The sequence below is a fragment of the Prionailurus bengalensis genome, chromosome E1, assembly GCF_016509475.1.
Source record: "Prionailurus bengalensis isolate Pbe53 chromosome E1, Fcat_Pben_1.1_paternal_pri, whole genome shotgun sequence".
In the NCBI taxonomy this organism is placed as follows: domain Eukaryota; kingdom Metazoa; phylum Chordata; class Mammalia; order Carnivora; family Felidae; genus Prionailurus; species Prionailurus bengalensis.
In genome coordinates, this window is record NC_057347.1 from 59,164,681 (window position 1) to 59,187,930 (window position 23,250).

The 23,250-nt window shown below is 56.7% G+C and overlaps 1 protein-coding gene across 2 annotated transcripts in view; it reads left to right on the forward strand.

The window, feature by feature from the left end:
• The window catches only part of RPTOR (regulatory associated protein of MTOR complex 1), a 338,621-nt gene that overhangs the window by 185,179 nt on the left and 130,192 nt on the right, over positions 1–23,250 (forward strand). For both annotated transcript variants that reach the window (XM_043585750.1, XM_043585751.1), the window contains one exon: positions 17,620–17,679. In XM_043585750.1, the coding sequence (XP_043441685.1) occupies positions 17,620–17,679 (60 nt within the window). The remainder of the gene's footprint in view (positions 1–17,619; positions 17,680–23,250) is intronic.

Here is a 23,250-nt window from a genome sequence, read left to right on the forward strand (position 1 = left end):
ACACGCGGGTGGAGGCCTGGAGCCCACAGGACGGCGACGTTGCACACGCGGGAGTATTTGCACGCTTCCCTTACGGGATGAGCGCCGACGGGCCTCAGCCGCGGCACCAAGCAGGGAAACACTCCTCACCACCTGTGCCGTTACGTTCGGTCCCCCCACCCCCACAAGACAACAGAAGAGCAGGGCGGAGGGCGGGGAGGCGGCAGCTCGTTCGCGGCAGGGGCACCGTCAGGAGTGGAGTGTCGTCCTCGTCTGGCGCGGGAAGATAACTAGGGACGGGGGAGTTGGACCTCGGCCCGACGGGCACGGCGGCCCCACGGCAGACAGGCCCAGGCGCTCTGTCCGAGGCTGTTCTTTATTCCCGTCTCCTGCCGCGATGACCCTGCAGCGGCCTCAGAAATGCAGGGCCTGAAAGCATTTCTTGGTAGCGCCTTCTTGGTAGGACACCCCCGTCCCGGGCGTGGGCGCGGAGGGGGGGCCCGGCAGGTGGCCTGCGTGCTGCCACCCCGAACCCCAGGGCGTGTGAGGGACGTGGCCCGCGGGGTTCCGCCCACACCGAGACCGGAAGGTGTTTCTGGCCCTGCGGCGGCCAAGTCGCACACGGTGACTGTGGGGCGTGGGGTCCAGCGTGTGGGCTGGTCGTGGAGGCAGCATTTTCTGCACATGCGGGAGGAACAGTCATTGCAAATGTCTCTCCTTTTTATGGGCCAGTTTTTCTTGTTCTTTCTCAAGAACAGGAGCTCCCTGGCCGGTTGTTGAGAGCGAAGCCTGTTGGAAAGGGCCTCCCGTTATTGTGATTTATGCCGGTGCTTTGCTGGAGGCCTGCGCCGGGGGGGCACTTTGTGCACCGAGGACGTGGTTGGAAGTCAGTGAGGCCCGGCTCGGCCACCCTTCCCCCCGGGGGCTCTGAGCAGACAGGACGGATGTGCCGCCCGTCGGGGACACGTGGTCAACGTGGGGCTGCCCGTAACTTGTTCTTCCTGGAAGACAGATGCGCGGCAGCCTGTTGCCTGTCCTGAGCTGTCGTTCACTGGTCCCGCCTTCAGACGGTTTGGCCTGGCCGGGCCCCTCCACGCAGCTGTGGCGGGAGGCAAAGGGGCCAGCACTGTGTGGGGACACAGGACTTCCCGGGGGGGGTCTGCCTGTCCGCCCACCGGAGCGCTGAGGTCATGCTCATTGGAAACACCGCGGGTTTTAGAAGGGCTTTGATCCTGTTGCTGTAGATGGAGGACACAGGATACCCTGAAGAACCAGGCGCTCCGGGACCCTGAAAGCCCTCTGGCCCCGTCCCCTCCTGTTGGCCAGCCCCGCGTCCCTGAGTCTCTGTGTTCCGAAACACCAGCGTGTGGTGGCTGTGTTCTCCGTCCCTCGCTGCGGAGTGACAAACACGCCCGTGGCCAGTGCTCTGTGCCGCAAGCGTGAGCTTTATGATACTGACTGTAGAACAGTTTCCAACCACAGGTGCTTTCCCATATGGCTTCACCTTGGCTCGTGCTGAAGGCCCGGGGGCCAGGAGAGCCGACACTGCCTGAACACGGCTGTGCCGCGGGCAGGGAACCAGACGCGCGGCCTGTGGCTGCCCAGGCTGACCGCTTCGGTTGCAGCGGACCAAACGGAAACACAGATCTTCAGACCCCAGCCCGGGGGTCTAGCCGCTGCCCCGCACCGCCTGCTTTATGCCAGACGGTGTCATTTTGACCCACACTGTTCTGTAGTCTCGTGGGAACCAGCTTTCTGCCACGGGCGTTGCAGACTGCCCCGTACCTGGCAGAACGGTGTGTAGCCCGTGGGAAGCTGTGTGGCACGTGTTTGGTTGCAGGGGACATACGGCGCCCCGGAGAAGTCAACAGGGGCCCAGACGTCATGTCCCCAGGGCGTCTAGAAGCCCCCTCCCCCCTGGACCCCCCCGCCACGAGAAGCTCAAGGGCTCGTAGGTTGTGTCCTTTCAGATTCGGCTCTCCTTGACCAGACCCTCTGGTGCACTGTCCCTCTCTGTGGCGGTCACTCTGTGGCCGTCCTCACACTGGCTCACGGACCCAGCGTCCACCTGTCTGTCGCTCTCTCGCCACTGCGCCCCTGTGGTGCCCATGTGCCAGTGGCATGCCTGTGCCCCTCCCTCCCTGGAACCCGTGCCCCGCCACCCGCCACGCCCAGGCATGGTGACACCCCGCCACGGGCGCCGGTCCCAAACTGGGAGATGTCCTTGGCAGAGGAGGAGACGAGATCGCCTGTGTGCAAACCTTCTATGTCCGTTTTCAGCCATTTCCTCTGTCGGGCTGTAGACTCTTGTTTTGAGTCCTTTCTGCTTGTTCTCAGTCTCCTGTTTTCTTTACCCCAATTAGGGCCCCTGGCGTTGTCTCCTTCTTCTCTGCCTCTCCAGGGGGAGCTCCAAATGTGGAGAGCAGCTCACGTGCAGCCACAACAGCACAGAACACGTTCGCTCTCGACCCGAGAGAGAATGTCAGCCTCGGCGCTGACCGGTCGCGAGGGCGGGATCGCCGGGTTCGGAGGTGAAATCGGCACATTCCCCCTGTGTTGGCCCTTCGGACCGCAGGGCCCGGAGATGCCAGTCGTCGTGGGGGCTCCGGTGGGCCTTTGTCGTCCTGGGCCCCCTCGCGGGCAGTGTCGTAACGTGCGCAGCGGAGGGAGGGGGTGACGACAGTCACCTGGAATTCTGCCCGGCTGATCTGTTCACTGTTCCTTCCCACTCCCCGTCCACACGGGCACATAATCGTGCTTAACCAGAGTTACGTATTTTGTATTTTATTTTTTAATTTGGAGGTTATCATTCTATAGTGTTAACCAGTATTTTATTCTCAAATTTAATATCCCATCGCATTTATAGACTTACCATTTAAAGCATTTCCCTATAGTCGTAAAATTCAAGTATTTGCAGGTGTCTTTGCCCCCTGTTTGTCCTCACAGGGCGTCACCGAGCTCTCGCCTCGCTTGGACACGCTCTCAGAACACATTTCCGGGAACGGGGTCAGTAGGTCGAGGCGTGTAGCTTGGGATGCCAGTTGCCAAACTTCTGTACCAATAGGCCGCCCCAAATCTCATCTACCCGCAAGTGCCCTTTCAGCGCAGTCTTCTGTGATTTCCAGAGAGAACGCGATCCTTGCTTTGCACAGATACTCTCGTCACGTGGTAACTATGTTTAATTCTTGATGGGCTGCCAGACTCTTCCACGGCAGCTGAGCCGTTTCACACCCTTAGCACAAACCCTGTTTGCCTGCGGCCTTGAGGTCTCTTTTATTACCTATGTACTCACATCTTTTGCTTGTTTTTTAATCGTGTTGTCTTTTTTCTTGTTGGGTCGTAGGAGGTCCTTCTTTGTTCTAGATCCTAGACCCATATCAGACGTACGTAGGATTCGCAAATATTTTCTCCCCGTCTGTGGGTGTTCTTTCTACTTGTTGAAAGTGTCCCTTGACACAGGAGAGTTCTCCACCTCACCTGCTCTTCTTCTCTTGTTGCTTATATTTTTGATGTCATGTTCCAGAGTCATGAAGGTTTATACGCCTGTGTTTCCTTCTAAGAGTTTTGTGGTTTTATCATTTTTGCTTGTACATTTAGGTCTTTGATTGATCTTGAGTAGGTTTTTGTAGACGGGTTGGTGACGTCTTGAAGAAGCATGCCTTGGCCCCTGAGCCTGTTTTGTGCATCGAGAGCAGCCTCACAGGATAGCGGGTGCGTCACCGAAACGGCTGGGGCACCGTGTAAAGAAAAGTTAACCTTCTGCAGGCTGAAGAGCTCTTTGTTTTGCGTGGTTCTGCGGAGGGCATCCCTTGATAGACCGTGGGTTAGCTTATTCTGTAGGAACGTAAAACGTTAATTCATTATGCAGCTTATCACGCTGGGAAAGGACAGAGCCTGATGCCATTCGTACCTCCTCCGTCAGTGTTTGCAGTGTTAGCACGATGGTTATATAACAACTCTGGAAAATATTTCTTCTCGTCTGGATTAATCAAATTGCCAACGTGCTTTCAAAACCACACAGAATCACACTTTTTCTGTGTCACAGGATGTCAGGGCCAGCCACTTCTCTGAGGTTTATATCGCTAGTAGCTATTAGGGTCTTGTTTTTTGCTGGCAGGTGAAAATTGGTGTCAGAAAACCAGCCTTCTTTAGGTGACGGGAAGGTTCTTCCTGGGCAAACCGCGTGGTGCAGACGTGTGGAGGAGGAGGGTCACGGGTCCCCGTGCGCCTGCCGCCTCCTGGGGGTCGTGACCCGCCCGGCTCGCCAGAAAGTGGCAGCTAGAAAAATTGAGACGATGCCACCTTTTTAATGCTTCCTTTTCTCCATTTTAGTGTTACTGTGGGGTTTTTTCTTTGTCCATCACATCCTTCCACGTACTGCAAAGGATGGAAAGAACGTTCCTTCAGGATTCGGACTTGAGGGGAGGAGAACGCGCACTCAGACCCGCAGGGTGTGCAGCTCGTGAGGCGGGTGGACGTGCTTCTCTTCCTCATCTTGGGGACGAGCCAGACGGTGGTGAGCCGGCCTTGGATGGGCTGCTGTCTATGGCTTGGGCCACGTTCTCGTCCCTCAGCATGGAAATAAGCTTTCCGCTCTGTCCCCGTCGTCTCTGGAGAAGCAGGGCCACGGGTTTATGCGGGGACACATTGCATCCCCACGGCCACCGCCAGCCCTGCACGGATCACAGCCTGAGTGACCACACAGGACCAGGCAAAGCACTTGGAGTCTTGTTTGCGTGTGTGTGTGTGTGTGTCACAGTGGACTGGCTTTCCATTTGTGGATGTAAATTTCTTCCTATAAAAATGCCAAAATTACACACAAACAATTACTGACACTAGATACAGGACACTGTTGTGTCCTGGGGTCGTCTGGGGTCTGGTTCTCGCGGCCACGGGCACAGGCACTCTTGTGTCCTGTGGTGAGCAGACAAGCACTCGGCTTCCTGGTGGCGCAGAAGGGAGACACCGGACCGACGAGGACTCGTCGGAGGGGCAGCACCTGTGTTTACTCATTCTTCGGTGCTCGCGTGTGCGTGGTTGGTAGAGGGGGGTGCAGTCGTGACATGACCAGGATCTTGTGGTGTGAACAGGGAAGTTGGAAAGTCTGTGGGCTCAGAGGCTGCCCCTTGCTGACCGTGGGGTCCGTCTGCTCCTGGAGCCAGCAGGGCAGGGTCGGAGAGAATCGCCACGGAGGGTGATGTCAGGGGCCGCTGACCTGATAATATCCGAAGCATGGACGAGGAGCACGGCAGATGAGATCGGCAAGTGTGGCGACGCGACCACCCCCGGCGTGCTCTCCAAGCCCCCTGCCCGCTTAAGGAGCCCCAGGGCTTGAGGACAGAACGTGTACCGTGCATGTTAAGGAACACAGCGGACGCCGCAGATGGACGTGAACTCACCCGGTCGCCACCAGCACGCCGGCAAGGAGCCCAGTCTCCCAGTCACGCTCTTCCTGCCCCGGCCCTCGGGGACCGCTTCCTGGTGGCTGCGCTGGTCGCGAGCACGAAGCGGGTGGGGCGTCTGGACTCCATTTCCCCGCTCCGCCTGCTGTCTGTGCAGTTCTCGTCCGCTGTGGAAAACTCGCTGTCTCGTGTAAGCTCCGCGTGCCTCTGGCTGATCCACCCCCCCCCCCCCCCAAAATCCCCGGCAATGTTACCGTCACGTCCATCTGCTTCTATTAAGTTAACAGGCACAGACTCACGGTTCATAAAGCAGCTGAGATATCTGGTACTTACCGGTCCACTTAATTGATAAATGTTTCACTTGCAAGAAATTGAAATCATGTTGCTGCTGTTAACGTTTGGAGACATACCCTGGGCGTTCTGGCTTCCCGAAGCATAACTGGAGGTGTGAGTGGAGGGAAAGCACGCAGGGAGAGCTTGGTGTCGGGGGCCGCGGGGCTCGGCAGTGGGTTCGCCGTGAACACCAGGCGTGAAAACCACTGAGACTTCAGTCCTGAGGAAGGCGAGTGGACGAGGGTGTGCGGCCCAGTGCACAGCTGTTGGCCAGGCGGCACGTCAGCCGTGGTCCAGGCCACAAGGAGACTGGGATGGAGAGTCCTGCAAGGCTCCTGGCAAAGACGAATGGGTTGAGCACACTTTCTGTGTCTCTCCTGGTCACGCAGCCTCGGGTCTGGGGGCTCCTGGCCCCTGGGCCTCCCTCGTGCAGCGGGGGGTCCTTGCTCATAAGCTGCCACCCTCCCTCTTTCCTCATTTCCCCTGCTTTCCCGGGTCGGGTCTGGGGTGACACATAGGACACGTTCTATGATTGCCAAGAGAAATCGGCGGGTGCTCTTTCTGAGTTTGGGTCTGATCACCTTGGCCCCACGTGGGCACACGTGGCATGTGGGTCCAGAGGAGGGCACTGCAATCGGTGGGCGGGCTGGCTGGCTGGCTGGGTAGTTTCAGGACCTCCCGAACCTCAGCCTTCTCCCCCCGCGAGATAGGATGATAACAGCAGGCGTGTAAGTAGGCCACAGGGGACGTGTAGGAGGTGCTGTGGCCGCAGCCCCCGGCCTCCTGTGGTCCTGGGCAGGTGCGGCAGCCAGGAGAGCACATCCCGGGTTGTCTGTGGTCGTGTCACCGCGGGTCAGCTCGCGGCTGCCACTGGGGAACCACAGCCGCTCTCCACGTGGAGTCGTGTCCCCACACCACGCACCCCTCTCCGGGAGTCAACCTGGTGCTGCTGGAACGTAGTCAGGTTTTTTAAATAGGAAGGACTACGCAGGTTTAATCACTTAATTTTTACCTAAATTTAACTTCATGCGTCCGCCCAAGGCCACCTTTTATCCTAGACAAAGATGGACGGAGGCCCGGCTGCCGCATGTGAGAGAGGGAGGACTTACTCAAAGGAGACTCCTACTCGTGGGTGTGTGAAGAGTGAGCTCAGCCCATGCGGGCTCAGGCGGGAGGGCGGCACTGCCGGAGGAGTTTGGAAGTTCGGCCTTCCCTCCGAGACACAGAGCAGCCTGGCCTGCGGCCGATGTGTGCAGCGCGCTCCAAGCCGCCCGGGCCCGCACAGCCCAGTGGACGGGACTCCTGGCCCGACTCCCCGCCTTCTTTACAGGGACGGGAGTTTTGGCCCCAGGGAACAAGGAGAAGGTCACGTGACCCCAGTCAGGCCTCCGTAATGCTCTGAGGGCTTCCGCTGGCCTCGGCTGCGGAAGGACCCGAGGTCTCGCGTGTCCTGCGTTGGTCTCCAGTCCTGTTTCAGATTCCTGCCGGCCCATTGCTTCGCCCACGTGTTCTGTGGAGTAGAACCCGGCCTGGCTCGGGGCCGCCGGATGGACGCACGGCAGTCGTGGAGTCTTGCGGTGACATCGGCTCCGGTTCGCTGTGCCGGGGACTGACTGCTCTGAAGCGGTCCGTGCGGAAGCAGCTCGCGAGCTCTGCCCGTCTCAGCACCTCAGAGGCCGCGGGGTCAGGCGGGGTCAGCTCTCCTGACGCTGTCATTTGAGTAAGTGGGAAGGCATCGGGCGCTACGCAGCACCGTCCTCCTCAGGCTCCGAGGCCGGGTGGCCGGCGCCTCCTGCCTATGGACACAGGCCACACACATCCGAGACCGAACTCCGCGATGCAGAGCACAGACCGGGGTCAAGGGCGAAGCTTCTTAAAAGAGCACGTCAGAGGGCCCGAGAGAAGCATGACCGTGGCAGACACTTATAATCCGAGTGTGTGGTCCTTCCATTTGAAAGAACCACTTAATTTTTACCTAAATTTAACTTCATGCATCTGCCCCAAGGCCACCTTGTGTCCTAGACAAAGACGGGTGGAGGCCGGCTGCCACCTGTGAGTATAAACAGGTGTATATTTAGGGGTGAGCCTTCCCTCTCTGCCCCTGAGCACCACTTTGTCCTGGTGCTCGAGCGCCGGGGCTCCCTTGGGGTCACAGCCTCAGCCACCGCCCCCTGCCCCCTTTCTCTGCACCACTGGCTGATTTAAAAAAAAAAAAAATTTTTTTTTTTTAATGTTTATTTATTCTTGAGACAGAGAGAGACAGAGCATGAAAGGGGGAGGGTCAGAGAGAGAGGGAGACCCAGAATCCGAGCAGGCTCCAGGCTCTGAGCTGTCAGCACAGAGCCCGACGCGGGGCTCGAACTCACGGACCGCAAGATCATGACCTGAGCTGAAGTCGGAAGCTTAACCGACTGAGCCACCCAGGCACCCCACCACTGGCTGATTTTTAATGGTGCCGGAAGAAGCCTGCTAAGTCAGACTGCAGGGGGGGGCTCTCGCGGGGTCCTGGGTGAGCAGGCCGGAGCGCCACACGCCTGTCACAGGAGGAGTCCCCGCCCTGCAAAGCTGCGCCTTCCTGACCCGGCTGGGCTTCCTCGGGGAGGGCTGGGGTTTGCTCACCTCTCCTCTCTGGCAGGAGGCCGTGTTCTCTTCCCTTCTCGGCCAGGGTCTGCACCGGGCCGAGGAGGCTGGAGAGTCTGAAGCGGTCTCGAACAAGCCGGATCCTACTTTACCAGGCGGCCTCTGTGGGAACAGGCCGGCAGGGCTGGCCAGGTGTTCGAGGCCTCCTTCGTTGGCTGTGGGCCACGAGAGCCACCTGAAGGAAGAGGCTTGCTTTGTAGGAGAGAGCACATTAGCGCAGTGGTGGGAGAGGCTGAGGCCTCCCTCGAAGTGTCGACAGCCTTCAAAAGTGGAAACAGACGACTGACGTTTGAAAAACGTACATATTTCCCTTCAATATTTTCCTGACGTTGGCTCATCAACACAGGAACGTCTGTACCGAGTCCGTCTGTCTCTTCGTCTCTGTTTACTCTTTATCGTGGGATGTTTCCAGCCGTTCTAACAAACGGTCGAGAGAGTAGTAAGATGAACCCCTGTGTTCTCATCACCCCCCTTTTACAACCGTTTGCTTCGTTGTGTTGTTTATATGCCTAATTTAAGTAAATTATAGACATTCTGATACTAACCCCCCGATACTTCAACATGCATTTTTTAAAAGACATTTTAATCTCTTCTGAACTAAAAGGACAGAACCGTCACGAAGCTCACACCATTCCCTTGAAAAACCTGTCCACAGGTGTCCGGGCTCACGCTCCAGGCAGGTGCTATTGGGGCCCCAGGGACACCCGCCAGCGCCCGGCCCTGGGGCTGTGGCCCGGAGACAGACGGGGTCAGCTCGCTGCCTCGCGCGGAAGAAAGCGCAGATGAAGGGGTGTCTGTCCTCCTCTGACCGATGGGATCATCGGCTTTTCTTTGAGCTGGCTGGCTCCTGAGGCGGGGCGGCCCCGAAATAGCGAGCTCCTGAGCCCTCGAGTCGTGTCCTCATTCCGGGCTGGACGCCCCTCGGGAGAGTATGCTGCGAGGCATCGTTAGAAGGGGCAGCTATTTAAAGTTAGCAAATTAGGACCTGACGATACCAAACCGCAGGCTTTTAATTTAGTTACAAATTCCAGGTAATTGACACACTGGTTTCAAGTGGGGGTTTGTTTTTTGAAACCTGCTGGAGTAAATGAAATGCCAAAGAATTTCCTTGTTTTACTTGAAGTGTGTTTATCGCCCCTTTGAGTTGTCTCCCCAAGTTCCTTTTAAGAAGGGAGTATTCCAAGCCCGACGTCTTCTGGGAGCGCTTCACGCTGGGGAGGCCTCCGTGAACACAGTCCGGTCTGGGGAAGCTTCTGGGCATGTCATTCGTGGGCTCCGGGAGGCGCCCGGTGCCGCCTGTGGAAGAGAGCTCCCAGCTGGTCTTTCTTGCCGAGCACAACCTCGGTGGGAACATAGTGCAAGTGAGACTTGAGTAGCAGCCTGTCAGGGCCGTCCTCTGTCCCCCAGCTGCCACCAGTCATAGGAGCGGCTTCTAGAGAGAGGGGCCCTCTCCTGGGGGCGTTGGGGGGGGGAGGTGCGCCCCCTCCCGGCAGTGCCGGTGTCTTCCTGAGCTGGGAAGCTCTCCACACCTCCTGGTTCAAGAGGTTTTACGGAGCTCGGTGTCCAGCCCCCTGCCCGCCTCCCGGAGTGCTGAAGGTGCCCACCTTCTGTCCAGTGTTTGCTCTTTCTGGTGAGCGGCCCCCTCCCTGAGTCCCCTCGTCAGCGTAGCCTCGGCTGTGGCCAGAAGGGTCCTTGTGAATAAACCAGAGGCTCTCCTGTGCCTGGGCAGAGGACACAGCAGCTGCTTTGTGCCTGCGGTGAAATGATGTAAAAACAGTCTCAGTAGAAAAAAAAAAAAAAAGAGAGATAAATATTAAGATGACAAAATAAAAGAGAACCAGCAAAGAGAAGGAAGAGATTTAAGAAATAAAATTTAATTCCAAAATTTAAGTGACCTTAAAATCCGTTACCAGTGAGTAGGTGTTCCAGGAAATGGAAAGCAATAAAAAATGAGAAGCACAACAAATAAGAGAATGAAGATTCAGCATACAGATGATGATTCTAGAAACCCGGGAGAGAGATCTTAATACAGTGGAGTGTGAGCTCACTGTGCACTTCACCACGGCACGCGCTTTTCCAGAGGTTACCACGACTCCGTGTGCACACACAGAGACACAGAGCAATACAGAGACACAGGCAGGCATGCACACGCGCGCACGCACACACGCACACACACACACACACACTCAGAGCTGCTACAGTTCAAAATAAACCATTAGCAACTAGGAGCCTACGGACAGTAAGAGAACAATAAAGTTTGGCCACGTGAGCTCCATCCCGGGACTGCTCTGATTGCTTTCTATTAGGCCACCTATTAATATAATTCATCATCTTAATAGGTGCAAGGAGGAAAGTTATTTGATCAAATTAAAAATGAATTTCAATAAAAACTTGTAATAAAAGTAGAAGGCTGCTTCCTTCACATGAGAGAAATCTCTTCCACAGCAGCTGCCACCGTCACTCGGCGTCTCCATCAGTGTGAGTAGCACCAGGAGAAGGATGTGTGTGCCGACTCTAATTCATTCAACAAACCGTTCCGGAAGCGCTACTCTGTATCGCAATTAGATGAGAAATCAAAATGAAAGGTGTACGTCTTCTAAAGAGAAGGCACATTTGCATTATTTACGTGTGATCTGAATTTCAGCTTTGCAAAAAAAAAAAAAAAAATGCTTTGGAAAACGATTAGCAGTGGCCGGCCGCTGGCCAAGCACCACGGGCGAGCCCTGACTCTGAGGGGGTGCGGCAGGTGCCTGGGGTCCCCACGGTCCTGTGGGTGTGGGGCTGCACCAGTTCTTTATCTGGGCAGTGGTTGTATTTACATTATTATTGCTTAAACTCACTTCTGTGTCTCATGCTTTTCACATATGGTAGACTTCACGATAATTGTTTGCAACGTGTTACCTTTTTTATATACTAAAAATATAGCCAGCAAGGAAATCCTGGGAAGGAAAGGAAATCCGATTCACGGCAGTGACAGCAACAGACAATGACAAGAATGAGCTGGCCCAGAACATCGCATGTGTGTATAGAAAATCCCATAAAACTTGACTGATTGAAACGAAACACAGTTTGATAAAGGGAGGAGGTGGCCACACCATTACAGGGTGAGACCCAATAAATTAAGGACATAAATTCTCCATAAATTAAACCATAAATTTAGCACAGTGTTGACAAATTGATTTTAAAGGTCAACTGGAAGAATAAACGTTTGAGAATAGCCGTGAAAATTTTTAAAAAAGAGAAGAAAACAGATTTCTGAAAGAAACCTCATCCTACCAGTTATCAGTGCCACTTCAAGGTACAGTCAGAATAAGAGTGGACATTCGAGTCAGTGGGACAGAATAGAGAGCTCCAGAAACAGAATCTATATGTGTCGGAATTTGTAATTTAGAAAAAGAATAAATCACTCAGCATCTAGTATCCGGGGCACATGGCTTACCATTTGAAAATCTTTAATCCCCCTTTCTTAATAAAAAAATTCCAAACATAATGAAGATTTAAATGTGACAAAGAAAACTCAAAAAAGTGCTAGGAAGAATATCAGCTGGGAGAATTAAAAAGCCATAAAGGGAGTGATAGATTTTATCAGACACAAATCTAAAGTTTTGTATGGCAAAGAAAACAAAATTCAAATTACAGTCGGCCTTTGAGCGACTCGGGTATGAACTGTGCGGGTCCACTTACATGCAGACTGTTTTCGGTAAATACAGTACGTGCTGTAAATGCACTTTTTCTTGCGATTTTCAGAACAACATTTTCTCGTCTCTAGTTTGCTTTATTGTAAGAATGCCATATGTGATACACATACAAAATACGTTTCAGTTAACTGTTATCAGTAAGGCGTCCAGTCAGCAGCAGGCTACATTAGTAGCTAAGTTTCAGGGAGTCCAAGGTTCCACGTGGATTTTTGTCTACGGGAGAGGTGGTGCCCCTCGCCCCTGTGTTGGTTTTGGGTCAACTGTACGTTTATAAATGAGGGAAGATTGTGCAGCGAATGACAAAAGGTTGATTCTTTTAATGCAGGAAACACAAAGATCAGTAAAATGATGAGTAACCTCGATACAAAAATGCAAAGGGCATGAACAGGCAACAAGCAAAAGAAAACCAATTAAAAAATTATTAACCGGCATTAAACCTCAATATTAATCAAAGACATTGGCATGATATGTCACTTATCAGTTGGGCAGACGCTTGTTTTGTTTTTTATGGTGATACACCCTGTATTCGCAGGAAGTGAGAAACTGAGCACCTTCAGCCTTGATGTGACAGTAAATGACTCTTCCCGTCTGGAAAGCCCTCAGACAATGGGGAGTAATTCAGCACAAGTGCACCCATTCATCAGGCAGGTTTGCTTCTAAGAATGCGTCCTGAGGACAACAGACTCAGTGTTCATACAGACAGGGTTCATTCAGACGTTGAAGAAGGTGATGTTCTACGTGTCGGCTTTCATACCGTCCCAAGACACACAAGGGCAGGTTAGGGAACAGCCTGGTAACCTGCGGTCTGTTCCAGTGATGGGATGATGGGACACCAATTAGCGGCAAAGCAGAATAAACTCATGATCCAGACAAGACCACGGATAAACCTCAAAGTCACGCTGGCTGAAAAGGGCCTGGTATAAAAGTACACACCGGACGCTTGTGAGTAAGTCACTGGGAGAATCCGAGCAAGGTTTGTCTCTGTGGGCAGTGGGAAGAAGTGGGAATTTCCCGGGAAGGCCAGAGGGAAGTTTCTGGGATGTCGGTAGTGGTCTCTGTAGGAGACCTTCCCGATAACAGCTCATCAAAACATATTTTGTGCGTGTATTATATGTGGTATTCTTACAATAGAACTGGAGAAGAGAAAACGTTATTATGAAGAACGTTGAGATTTACAGGACTTACCATAGTTACTGAAAAAACGCAGGCGTGTGCCTTTGTCAAAATTCCGTGAACGTGCGGTAAGAGGTGTGCTCTCATTGCGTGTGATCTTACATTAGCATCAGCGGGCGAAAGCACCGAGCAAATCTGGGGATTTAGGCGTGCGTGCCGAAGAGTGCAGAGGGGGGAGGGGTGCGGTGCCTGCCCCGAAAGTAAAGTGAATCAACCGAGGGAGAGACAGAGATGTGATGACATCAGACGCTAACGCTGGACCCCAGGCACTTCCTGGCAGATTCTTCCAACTTTGCTGAAGGTTTGAAAATATTAGGGGACAAATGTTTTTAAAAAATAGCTGTCATGTGTATGACAATATTCTCTGGTAGAAGGAAACAAGCCCAGTCGTAGACACCGGTTGCGTGCACAGGCTGGGCACGGTCTGGAAGAGCAGGGTGGAACCAGTGTTAACGGTGGCCACGGCTGCGCAGGAGGGTGGGGGCCGGACCACAGGCTTCGCACGCCCGTCACGCACGTCTGCGCTGTTTGGGACTTCACAGTGACCGTGATTTCCTGTCGTCCTACGACAAACTAAATCAGGATTCGATTTTTTGCAAAAGGCAAAAGTGAAAATGTTAGCAGTTACCTTAGGATTTGGGGTAATTTTCACTTGCAATTTGCTGTATTTTTATGTTTTTTTATGGCAAATACATGTTTTCTTTTGTTGGTTTTTATTTTAGTTAGAAAAATATTTACTGTATTCCCATTCTTAGAAACACCACCAAGCACTTACATGATACTTTTTGAGGTTACAGAACTAGGTGTTGTCTTTATTTCTTTTTTAATATTAATGAATTTGTTCTGCATAGAATCGGGAAGCTACCTGCTTTCAAGAGTGACAGGAAGAGCAGAATATAGGTGAAATGCTAGAAATCCACGAAAACCACCAAATCAGTCTCCTGCCGTGTTCGGGTGCTCACGTGTATTTGTCGGTTATCAGAACTATGTGTTGGGCACCATCAAGCACTGGGACGTACTGACGAGCAGGGTGACACAAGTCCTTTTACTCCCCAAACTTACCTTCTGCAGTAAAGGTGAGCTGTAAACAGCTATCTAATACAACATCAGGGAGTGAGAAATACCGGTGTTTAAAAGCAGAGTGAAGGGGTAGAGAGCGGAGGTCAAAATCTAGATAAAAAAAGGAGTAAATCTCACAGTTTTCCGGGCCAAGGATGCGGCAGGCCTTGGGAACCACAAGTGCAAAGGCCCTGAGGCGGGTCTCTGCCTGGTGTGTTGGAGGAACAGGACGTGTCAGGGTGAATGGAGCCGGGTGAGCAACGGTGAGTGCGGGGAGCTCAAGTCAGAGCAGTGGCCGGGAGCCGCGTCCCGTGGGACCTTCCTCGGTGGGTCTCCGTGAGGACTTCGCCTTTTATTCTGAGGGGCAGGAAGCCTCTGGAGGGCTGTGATGCAGGTGAAACGACTTACCTCAACGTTTCTTCTTCACATTCCCTCCTAGAAGACTTGCTCGGGCTGCTGGGTAGAGGGGGGTAGGGAGGGCAGGCAAGAGTGGAAGCAGAGAGACTGGTCTGGAAAATGAGTGAGATACGGGTGCCTGGCCTGGGGCTGTGGCCCCCAGCCGTGGTGGTTCTGCCCCCCCAGGGCCCATTCGGCAACAGTGGGAGACGTCTTCGGTTGTCACGGTTGGGGCCCCAGGTGCTGCTGGCGTCTCGTGGGCCGCGGTGAGGATGCCGCCTGCTGACAAAGAATGATCCGGCCCCAAGCGTCCTAGTGCCCGGCCGGACACCCTGGCCTGGGAGGTCAGCGGGTAGGAGGTGAGCAGGGGTCGGGTCAGGTGCTGCGCAACCAGCAGAGCAGACAGGACTCGCCGACGGTCTGGGATTGGCGCGTCTGACAAAGAGGCGTCACAAATGGCCCGAGCCGTTTCTGAGCTCCGTCGCGCCCTGAACGGCACCACCGGCTGTGTTATTAGAATCACTGGCGTCCGACCTTAGGGCTTCTGACCATCGTCCCCGCCCCTGATTTTGGCTGCTCTTTGGCCTTCCGTGGGCCAGCAACAGTGTCACACAGGGGAGGAGAGAACAGTGTGAAAAAGAAGCAAGTCGGCGGTTCTGGCGCAAAGGGCCTCGGGGTCATTGGCCAAGGTAACACTCGTGGCGCCTCCGTGACGGATCCGTCCACGCCGCGCTCCCGCGAAGAACCACAGCGTGAACCTTTTCAGGCGTGGTGTCCCTGTGCTTAATTTTCTGCTTAGTAAACTTCGTGTTTTCAGCAGGTGTATTAAAATGCTTGCTTCCCAGACGACACTTAAGTTGTTTTTTACAATTTCAGAGTCTTTGTGTGCTAACTCCAGAAGCTGGCCAACCGTGAGTCTGGTTCTGTGGCCTGTTTTTCCTCCAAATTCTAGGTAGGAGACTCCGTCGTGGGCGCCACGGTTAGGAACCTCTGAGGAGCGTCTGGCTCTCTGCTCGCGGGCCGTTTGCGCGATCTTGTGGTCTCTTGGTGGTAGGACTGGTCTCCTTTGGCTTTGCTCTTGGTGCTGGGATGTGGCTCTGAATCCTGGAACACGATCGCCTCCCCGGGAGTCCCGTGGGAAGTCCAGGTGTGAAGCCAGCCCTTTCATGTGGCGTGCCGGCGCTCCCTGCCTGTGTGCACGCCGGCGGGCGGTGTCGAAATCTCCGTCCGTCCTTTCGGCCGCTGTCCCCCCGGGGCCCCTTGGAGTCCCGCCCCACGCGTGTCTGGGGCAGGGGTCAGCCAGGGGCTCCGCGACACTGCTCAGCCGAGGCGGCTGCTTCTCCCCTGAGCGTGGCCCCCGCGTGCTGCGTGGCTTGGGCTGTGCCCGCGGGGCTCTCCGGGTGGAGCAGACTCACCCAGACTTGCTCCGTCGAGGGTCACATCCCTTCCCTTTCTGTCTGTATCTGTTCGCTTCTTGGTGCCTTTACGTGGCTGTGTTTTGCATTTTGTCCAGAACTGATTACCATTATTGATAGATAAAAGGACTAGCGGGATACAAATTATTCTGTCATCACCGGAATCTAGAAGTGCCAATCAACAAGTACATTATAGGTAAAAAGACAAACAGCAGATTGGCACGGTTTGCATAGGACCCAGGATGAGAACGAAGATGTCTTTCCCGAAGATCCTTTCTGTCCCACGACGAGAGATCCTGATTGCTCTGAACCTGCCAGCAGGGGCGGTGGTGCCTGGGGGTGCGGGCAGAGCCATCGGAAGCCGAGGAAACAGGATTTGCGTGGAATGGAACTGGCCGGCGGATGGAGCATCTGGTCCGTGAGCCCTTTGTGCCCGTGGGAGGGGCCGCCCTCTCCGCCAGGCAGAGACCCTCACTTGTGCTGCTTCCCTCTGAACGGGACGACACCGGCTACGACAGCCACTGCCAGGAAAACGACTTCCTGAATGCTGGCGGGCGAGGCTCGGCCCCCAGAGGTGCCCAGGGGTCCCCGGCAGCCGACTGCACGTGCCCCACCCTGGAGGCCGCCCTCGGGAGCCGTGTGTCCTCCCAGCCTCTGTCCCTGCTGCTCTCCGACCCTCCCTGTCTCCCTCTCGCCCTTCCCACCCGGCCACCTCGGACGTGTCAGGCCTCGTCTGCCTGGCCCTGGGTCCCGTCCCTCCCCGTGGGCCCACTGCTCTCCGACCTTCCCCCCACGTCTCGTGTGCAGCTAGTGATGCACAGAAATGCTTCTTGGAGCTGTGCGTGTTTGCCATTTGTCTGCTCGGCTCGTTGGAGGGCCATTTGAGCTTAACTTGTAAAGCAGGCGTTTCCCGTGTCTCCCACTAAGTGCTGCACGTTGCCCTTGTTACTCAGTGTTGCTTCTGCCCTGCTGGGTGCCAGCGGCCGGGACAGGAGGCAGGAAGGGTGGCTCCCTGCCCCCTGCCCCCTGCCCCCCCACCATTGGTGCACGCACGGCAGACAGGGCCTGCGGGGTCCAGTCTCACCGTGACGCTCGAGTTCATGGCAACAAAGTGATATGACTGAGTTCGCTTTTCTGTGTCTCCTTCCACGTTTTTCTCTGGGGTGTCCGGAGATCACTCACCCTCCTTCCGGCACTCTCCCCAGCTTGCTTTCTTACCGAGGAAAAAAAGAAAGGGAACCCGTCTGTCCACTACTTGGGTGGATGCCTCCTTTCCTGTCTCACCTGGCCCCCGCGTCCTGTTTCTCTCCTTCCGCTGATGGTGGGGGGGGGGGGGGGCAGTGAGGATTTCTTCGTAAATCTGAAAGGTCCAGAATTAAGAAAATCTGGGTTTATATTTTCAGCCTCCCCCTTTATCCCCGTGCTTATCGGGGGCCCATGGTACTTCTCGTTAAATGTCCCCGTGATGGGACTCCGTGTCCTCTGTCCCTGTGCTGTGACTGACTGTCTCTCCTCTCTCTGCAGGTTTTGCATGCAGAAGTGCGTGAGTCTGGTGCCCGGGGTCACACTGGATTTAATAGAAAAGTAAGTAAGATATTGGCGCTGTGCGGCTCTGGGGCCCGCGGGGTTCCCGGAGGTGCTTGCTGTCAGCCTGCGGGTGCGGACGTCTGCCCCTCGGGGAGGGCCGTGTGCCGACGGTGGCACTGGGGGTCGGCCTAGCACACGACTAAGTGTGGGGCCGCGACGGAAGAAACGCGGAATCATTTGAAAAGCGTGAACATTTGCGGATACTCCCAACACAACGCCAAAGCAGAGGCTGCTCCCAGAGGTCGTCTCTGCTCCCCAAGTGGGTTAGTGAGGTCATGGCCTAGCGCTGACCCCCTGTCCCTCAGCCCCCCTTTCACGTGCTGAACTCCGGCGCCCCCATCCTGTGTGCTGTCTCGGGAAAGGCCGAGGTCCAGGCGGGCGCGCCCCGGTCGTGTGGCCTCTCCCTGCCCTTCCCGGTCGACGGCGGCCCGTCTCCCTCCTGTCGTGGACACTCTTGTGTCTGCGCGTGCGTGTGTGTGTCGACTCACCTTGGCTCGTCCTGATTCACCTACTGGTTGTGCTGAAACCTTCCACTCTGGACACCGTTTCTTCCAGAATTAACTACAAGATAATGGTTCTCTAAGTCCTGATAGAGAAAATCGTGTGTGAGAACGGCGAGGGCCTGAGTTTAATTAAGTCAGGCAGGAAAGGCAAATATACCTCTGGGTTTTCCTCCTGGAAAACTACTTGCCTGCGTGTCAGGGGAAACAGACAGGAATGTTAGGTGTAAACGTCCACGTCAGGGACACGAAGGGCGCAGTCCTGCCGGGGATCGCGGGCACTCTGTGGCAGCAGAAAGGCCACGGCAGTGCCGCTCGAACCGGCACAGACAGTGTGCCCAGCTCTGTGGGCAGAAAAGCAAGTGAACAGCGTGCACAGGAGGCCGCCGAGGGCATTTTCACGACCGCATGTCCGTCTGCAGGCGGGAGTCCAGGTAAGACAGTCCCTCACCGTGCGGGGTCTGGGGGAGCAGCTGTGCTGGTGGGCGTGGCTTCCTGCCCATCATCTGAATTTTCTACGCAGGATGCACATAAACACAAGTGGAGAAGAATTAGGACGCCCGCAAACAATTCGGTGAATATAATTACTCCTCGTAGGTTTTGAGTGAGTGTCTAAGGGCATGTGACTGGCCTGCTTCCCTTTGGGAACTTTGTTCACGAACAGGACGGTGATGGCAGCAGGGGTGAGTGAGCAGGACGGTGATGGGGGCAGGGGGGAGTGAGCAGGACGGTGATGGCGGCAGGGGTGAGTGAGCAGGACGGTGATGGCGGCAGGGGGAGTGAGCAGGACGGTCATGGGGCAGGGGTGAGTGAGCAGGATGGTCATGGCAGCAGGGGGGAGTGAGCAGGACGATGATGGGGGCAGGGGGGAGTGAGCAGGACGGTCATGGGGCAGGGGTGAGTGAGCAGGATGGTCATGGCAGCAGGGGGGAGTGAGCAGGACGGTGATGGGGGCAGGGGTGAGTGAGTAGGACGGTCATGGCGGCAGGGGTGAGTGAGCAGGACTGTCATGGGGGCAGGGGTGAGTGAGCAGGACGGTCATGGCGGCAGGGGTGAGTGAGCAGGACGGTCATGGGGGCAGGGGTGAGTGAGCAGGACGGTCATGGCGGCAGGAGTGAGCAGGACTGTCATGGGGGCAGGGGTGAGTGAGCAGGACGGTCATGGCGGCAGGGGTGAGTGAGCAGGACGGTGATGGCGGCAGGGGTGAGTGAGCAGGACGGTGATGGCGGCAGGGGTGAGTGAGCAGGACGGTGATGGGGGCAGGGGGGAGTGAGCAGGACGGTGACGTCGGCAGGGGGGAGTGAGCAGGATGGTGATGGGGCAGGGGGGAGTGAGCAGGATGGTGATGGGGCAGGGGGGAGTGAGCAGGACGGTGACGGCGGCAGGGGGGAGTGAGCAGGACGGTGACAGGGGCAGGGGGGAGTGAGCAGGACGGTGATGGGGGCAGGGGTGAGTGAGCAGGACGGTGATGGCGGCAGGGGTGAGTGAGCAGGATGGTCATGGCAGCAGGGGGGAGTGAGCAGGACGGTGATGGGGGCAGGGGTGAGTGAGTAGGACGGTCATGGGGGCAGGGGGTAGTGAGCAGGATGGTCATGGTGGCAGGGGTGAGTGAGCAGGACTGTCATGGGGGCAGGGGTGAGTGAGCAGGACGGTCATGGTGGCAGGGGTGAGTGAGCAGGACGGTGACGGCGGCAGGGGGGAGTGAGCAGGACGGTGACGGCGGCAGGGGTGAGTGAGCAGGACGGTGACGGCGGCAGGGGTGAGTGAGCAGGACGGTCATGGGGGCAGGGGTGAGTGAGCAGGACGGTGATGGCGGCAGGGGTGAGTGAGCAGGACGGTGATGGGGGCAGGGATGAGTGAGCAGGACGGTGATGGGGGCAGGGGGGAGTGAGCAGGACGGTCATGGCAGGGGGGAGTGAGCAGGACGGTGACGGCGGCAGGGGTGAGTGAGCAGGATGGTGACGGGGGCAGGGGTGAGTGAGCAGGACGGTGACGGGGGCAGGGGTGAGTGAGCAGGACGGTGACGGGGGCAGGGGTGAGTGAGCAGGACGGTGACGGGGGCAGGGGTGAGTGAGCAGGACGGTGACGGGGGCAGGGGTGAGTGAGCAGGACGGTGATGGGGGCAGGGGTGAGTGAGCAGGACGGTGACGGGGGCAGGGGTGACTGAGCAGGACGGTGACGGGGGCAGGGGTGAGTGAGCAGGACGGTGACGGGGGCAGGGGTGAGTGAGCAGGACGGTGACGGGGGCAGGGGTGAGTGAGCAGGACGGTGATGGGGGCAGGGGGGAGTGAGCAGGACGGTCATGGCAGGGGGGAGTGAGCAGGACGGTGACGGCGGCAGGGGTGAGTGAGCAGGATGGTGACGGGGGCAGGGGGGAGTGAGCAGGACGGTGACGGGGGCAGGGAGGAGTGAGCAGGACGGTGACGGGGGCAGGGGGGAGTGAGCAGGATGGTGATGGCGGCAGGGGTGAGTGAGCAGGACGGTGATGGCGGCAGGGGTGAGTGAGCAGGACTGTCATGGTGGCGGGGGCGGCGGAACACCGCTCGGCGCCATCAGGGCGGATGGGAAGGTCCGCAGCTCTTCTGCTGAAGAGCAGGTCTTGGTTATTGCGAAACCAGCCCACGGCTGACAGCGACCCAGAAGCCTCCGTTAGGGAGGCCACGGCAGGGGCGCAGGGTGAGGGCGAGCTGGAGCCGCCGGAGCAGGAGAACCAGGGGTGCGGCCACAGGTGGGAGAGCCAAACGTGTCCCGTCGTCGGGCAGGACAGGGTCCCGGAGCCGGGACCGCAGAGGGGTGCCATCGGTTCGCAGGGGTCAGCGAGGGCGCGAGCGGCTGGGCCTGGTGCACAGTGCTGTGCACACGGCGGGCCGGTGTCTGCCGTCCCGTCACAGCTGCTCAGTGCACCTGCTCTCCCCGCGTGCGCAGGGCTGCAGCCTGGCGGGAGGCGGTGATGTCCAGCTGTCGTGATGGCGCTCGAGGCCGGCTCGTCTGCTCGGTGCACTCCCCTCTCTCCCAGTCGGTGCTGTGCGGTCCCTGCCGGCTCTCCCGCACTCGTGGTCGGGAAGCGAGGGCCGCACCGTGGCACACGTGGGCTGGGCGGTGTGGGCCGGTACCCGAGCTCGTGCTGCCACATGCAGACCGCTTCCGGCAAGTTCTCAGCAGTCGCGTTTTATCACGGGTTGGTTGCTTCCGGCGGCCCGTCCAGAGAGGTCTCGGCTTCCGCTTTCCTGAGGTGGTTTCCCTCCCTGCCCCCCTGTGCCTGGGGCAGACTCGTGCGCTCCTCTCCCTCAGGCAGGGCGGGAGCCGGCCGTCCAACGTCTCTGTGTGCTGGCCAGTGTCCCGCGTGCCCTCCGGCCGGGGAGCCCCGTGTGCACGGCCCTGTCCTGTCCCGTCGCCCGGCACGGTCGTGGCTGCTCTTGACCAAACTCCGCTCGAGATGAGTCACGTGGACGCAAGAGTGTCGCATGTTCTGAGTTCTCCAGAGGAGAGGAGCTACCAACGCTTAAGTAAAAATACAAATTTCTTAAGTTATTGGGTTAAACCTCTTTTTTTTTTTTTTTACTGGGAGGAAGCTGGCGTTCAGCTCTGCTTCCTGGCTGGCATCTTCCAGCCCGTGGCACGGCCGGCGGGGCAACCAGGCCCTGGAGGGACCCTTTTCCTCCAGGCAGGCCTCCCTGTACCCAGACCGCTTGACACCCTCAGCAACGACCCACAAAAGAAAAAAATTGTTGAATTCAACCTCATAAAAATTTAAAATGTTTACTCCCTGGCCTGGAAGACACAGCTCAGACCGTGGAGAGACAAGCCGCCGACTCGGGGAGAATGTTTGCAAATCACACAGCCAACAAGGGACTTGTGTCCAGAGTATATGAAGATCTCTCAAAACAGAAGTAAGAAAAAAAAAACCTCAAAACTGGACAAAGGACCTGAAAGGAGACTTTGCCAAGGAGAACTGAAGGACGGCCAGGAAGCCCGCGCAAAGATGCTCGAAACCGTTAACCGTTAGGGAGACGCACATTGAAACCACAGGTTTCAAAACAAAAGGCTGACGACACGCGGTGCTGGCGGGGGCGCAGGATGACCGGAAATCCCACGCGCCCTGGCGGGAGGCGAGGTGTACCGCTGTGCGGTAGGTGGGCCTCCCACGGGGCCCGGGGCCCCACTCCCGGGCATCCGTCCTGTGGGAACGAAACTGTCCGCACGGAACCCGTATGCCAGTATCTGTGCGACTTACCGTCATCGCCCCAAACTGATAACAACCAAATGTCCTCGGGGGTGAAAGAATGAGCAGAATGTGCGTCGTCCAGCAGGCGCAGCCAGCAGGAAATGGGGGGACGTGTCATACGTGACACATGGTGGCCCCAGAAGCACTGTGGGGTCGCAAACAGCAGCTCGGGGGCCGGTGGGGGGGGCGACACCTGGTCTAATTCCATTCACGTGACCATCTGGAAAAGACAAAACGATCGGGTCGGAGAACGGATCGCTGGTTGTAGGGTTAGGAGTGTGAGGGAATGTGGGGTGATGGGATGTTGGGCGTCCTGATTGTGGGGGTGGCCGCTCAGATCTGCACGCCCACAAAAGCCAGCTTACTCTACGACAGTACGGTTAATAAAATTGACATGTCACGTGGGGAAGTCAGAGCTCCATAGGGGAGCACAGGTCGGAGTGACTCAGGGAAGGCCCGGCAGGCGCGGCCCGGCTGGGGGAGCCGGGGCGGAAGGAACTGAGACCAGGACTCGGAGAAGTGGCTTTTCTTCTGTGAGACGTGCCTGCTGTTCCCCGGGAAGGAGGCTTCGCTCGCTTCACGAAGGCTGGCTAATAAGGGTTGAAAAGTGGAAGCGAACACCCTTAATCATGAAGATTTTGGTATTTTTCGTCGAGCATTATTTTCCGAAGTCATGGTGTCAGGGTTTGTGACCGCCAGCGTCCTTCCCAGAAAGCCTTAGTTTTATATCCGTCCCGTGCTGTGGGCGTCCGTGCAGCCCTGCGCTTCCGGAGGCCAGCACGCACCGTGCTCCCCTCTCCTCCCCATCCTACTGTGCCGAGGGGTGCTCCACGGTCAGTTAAG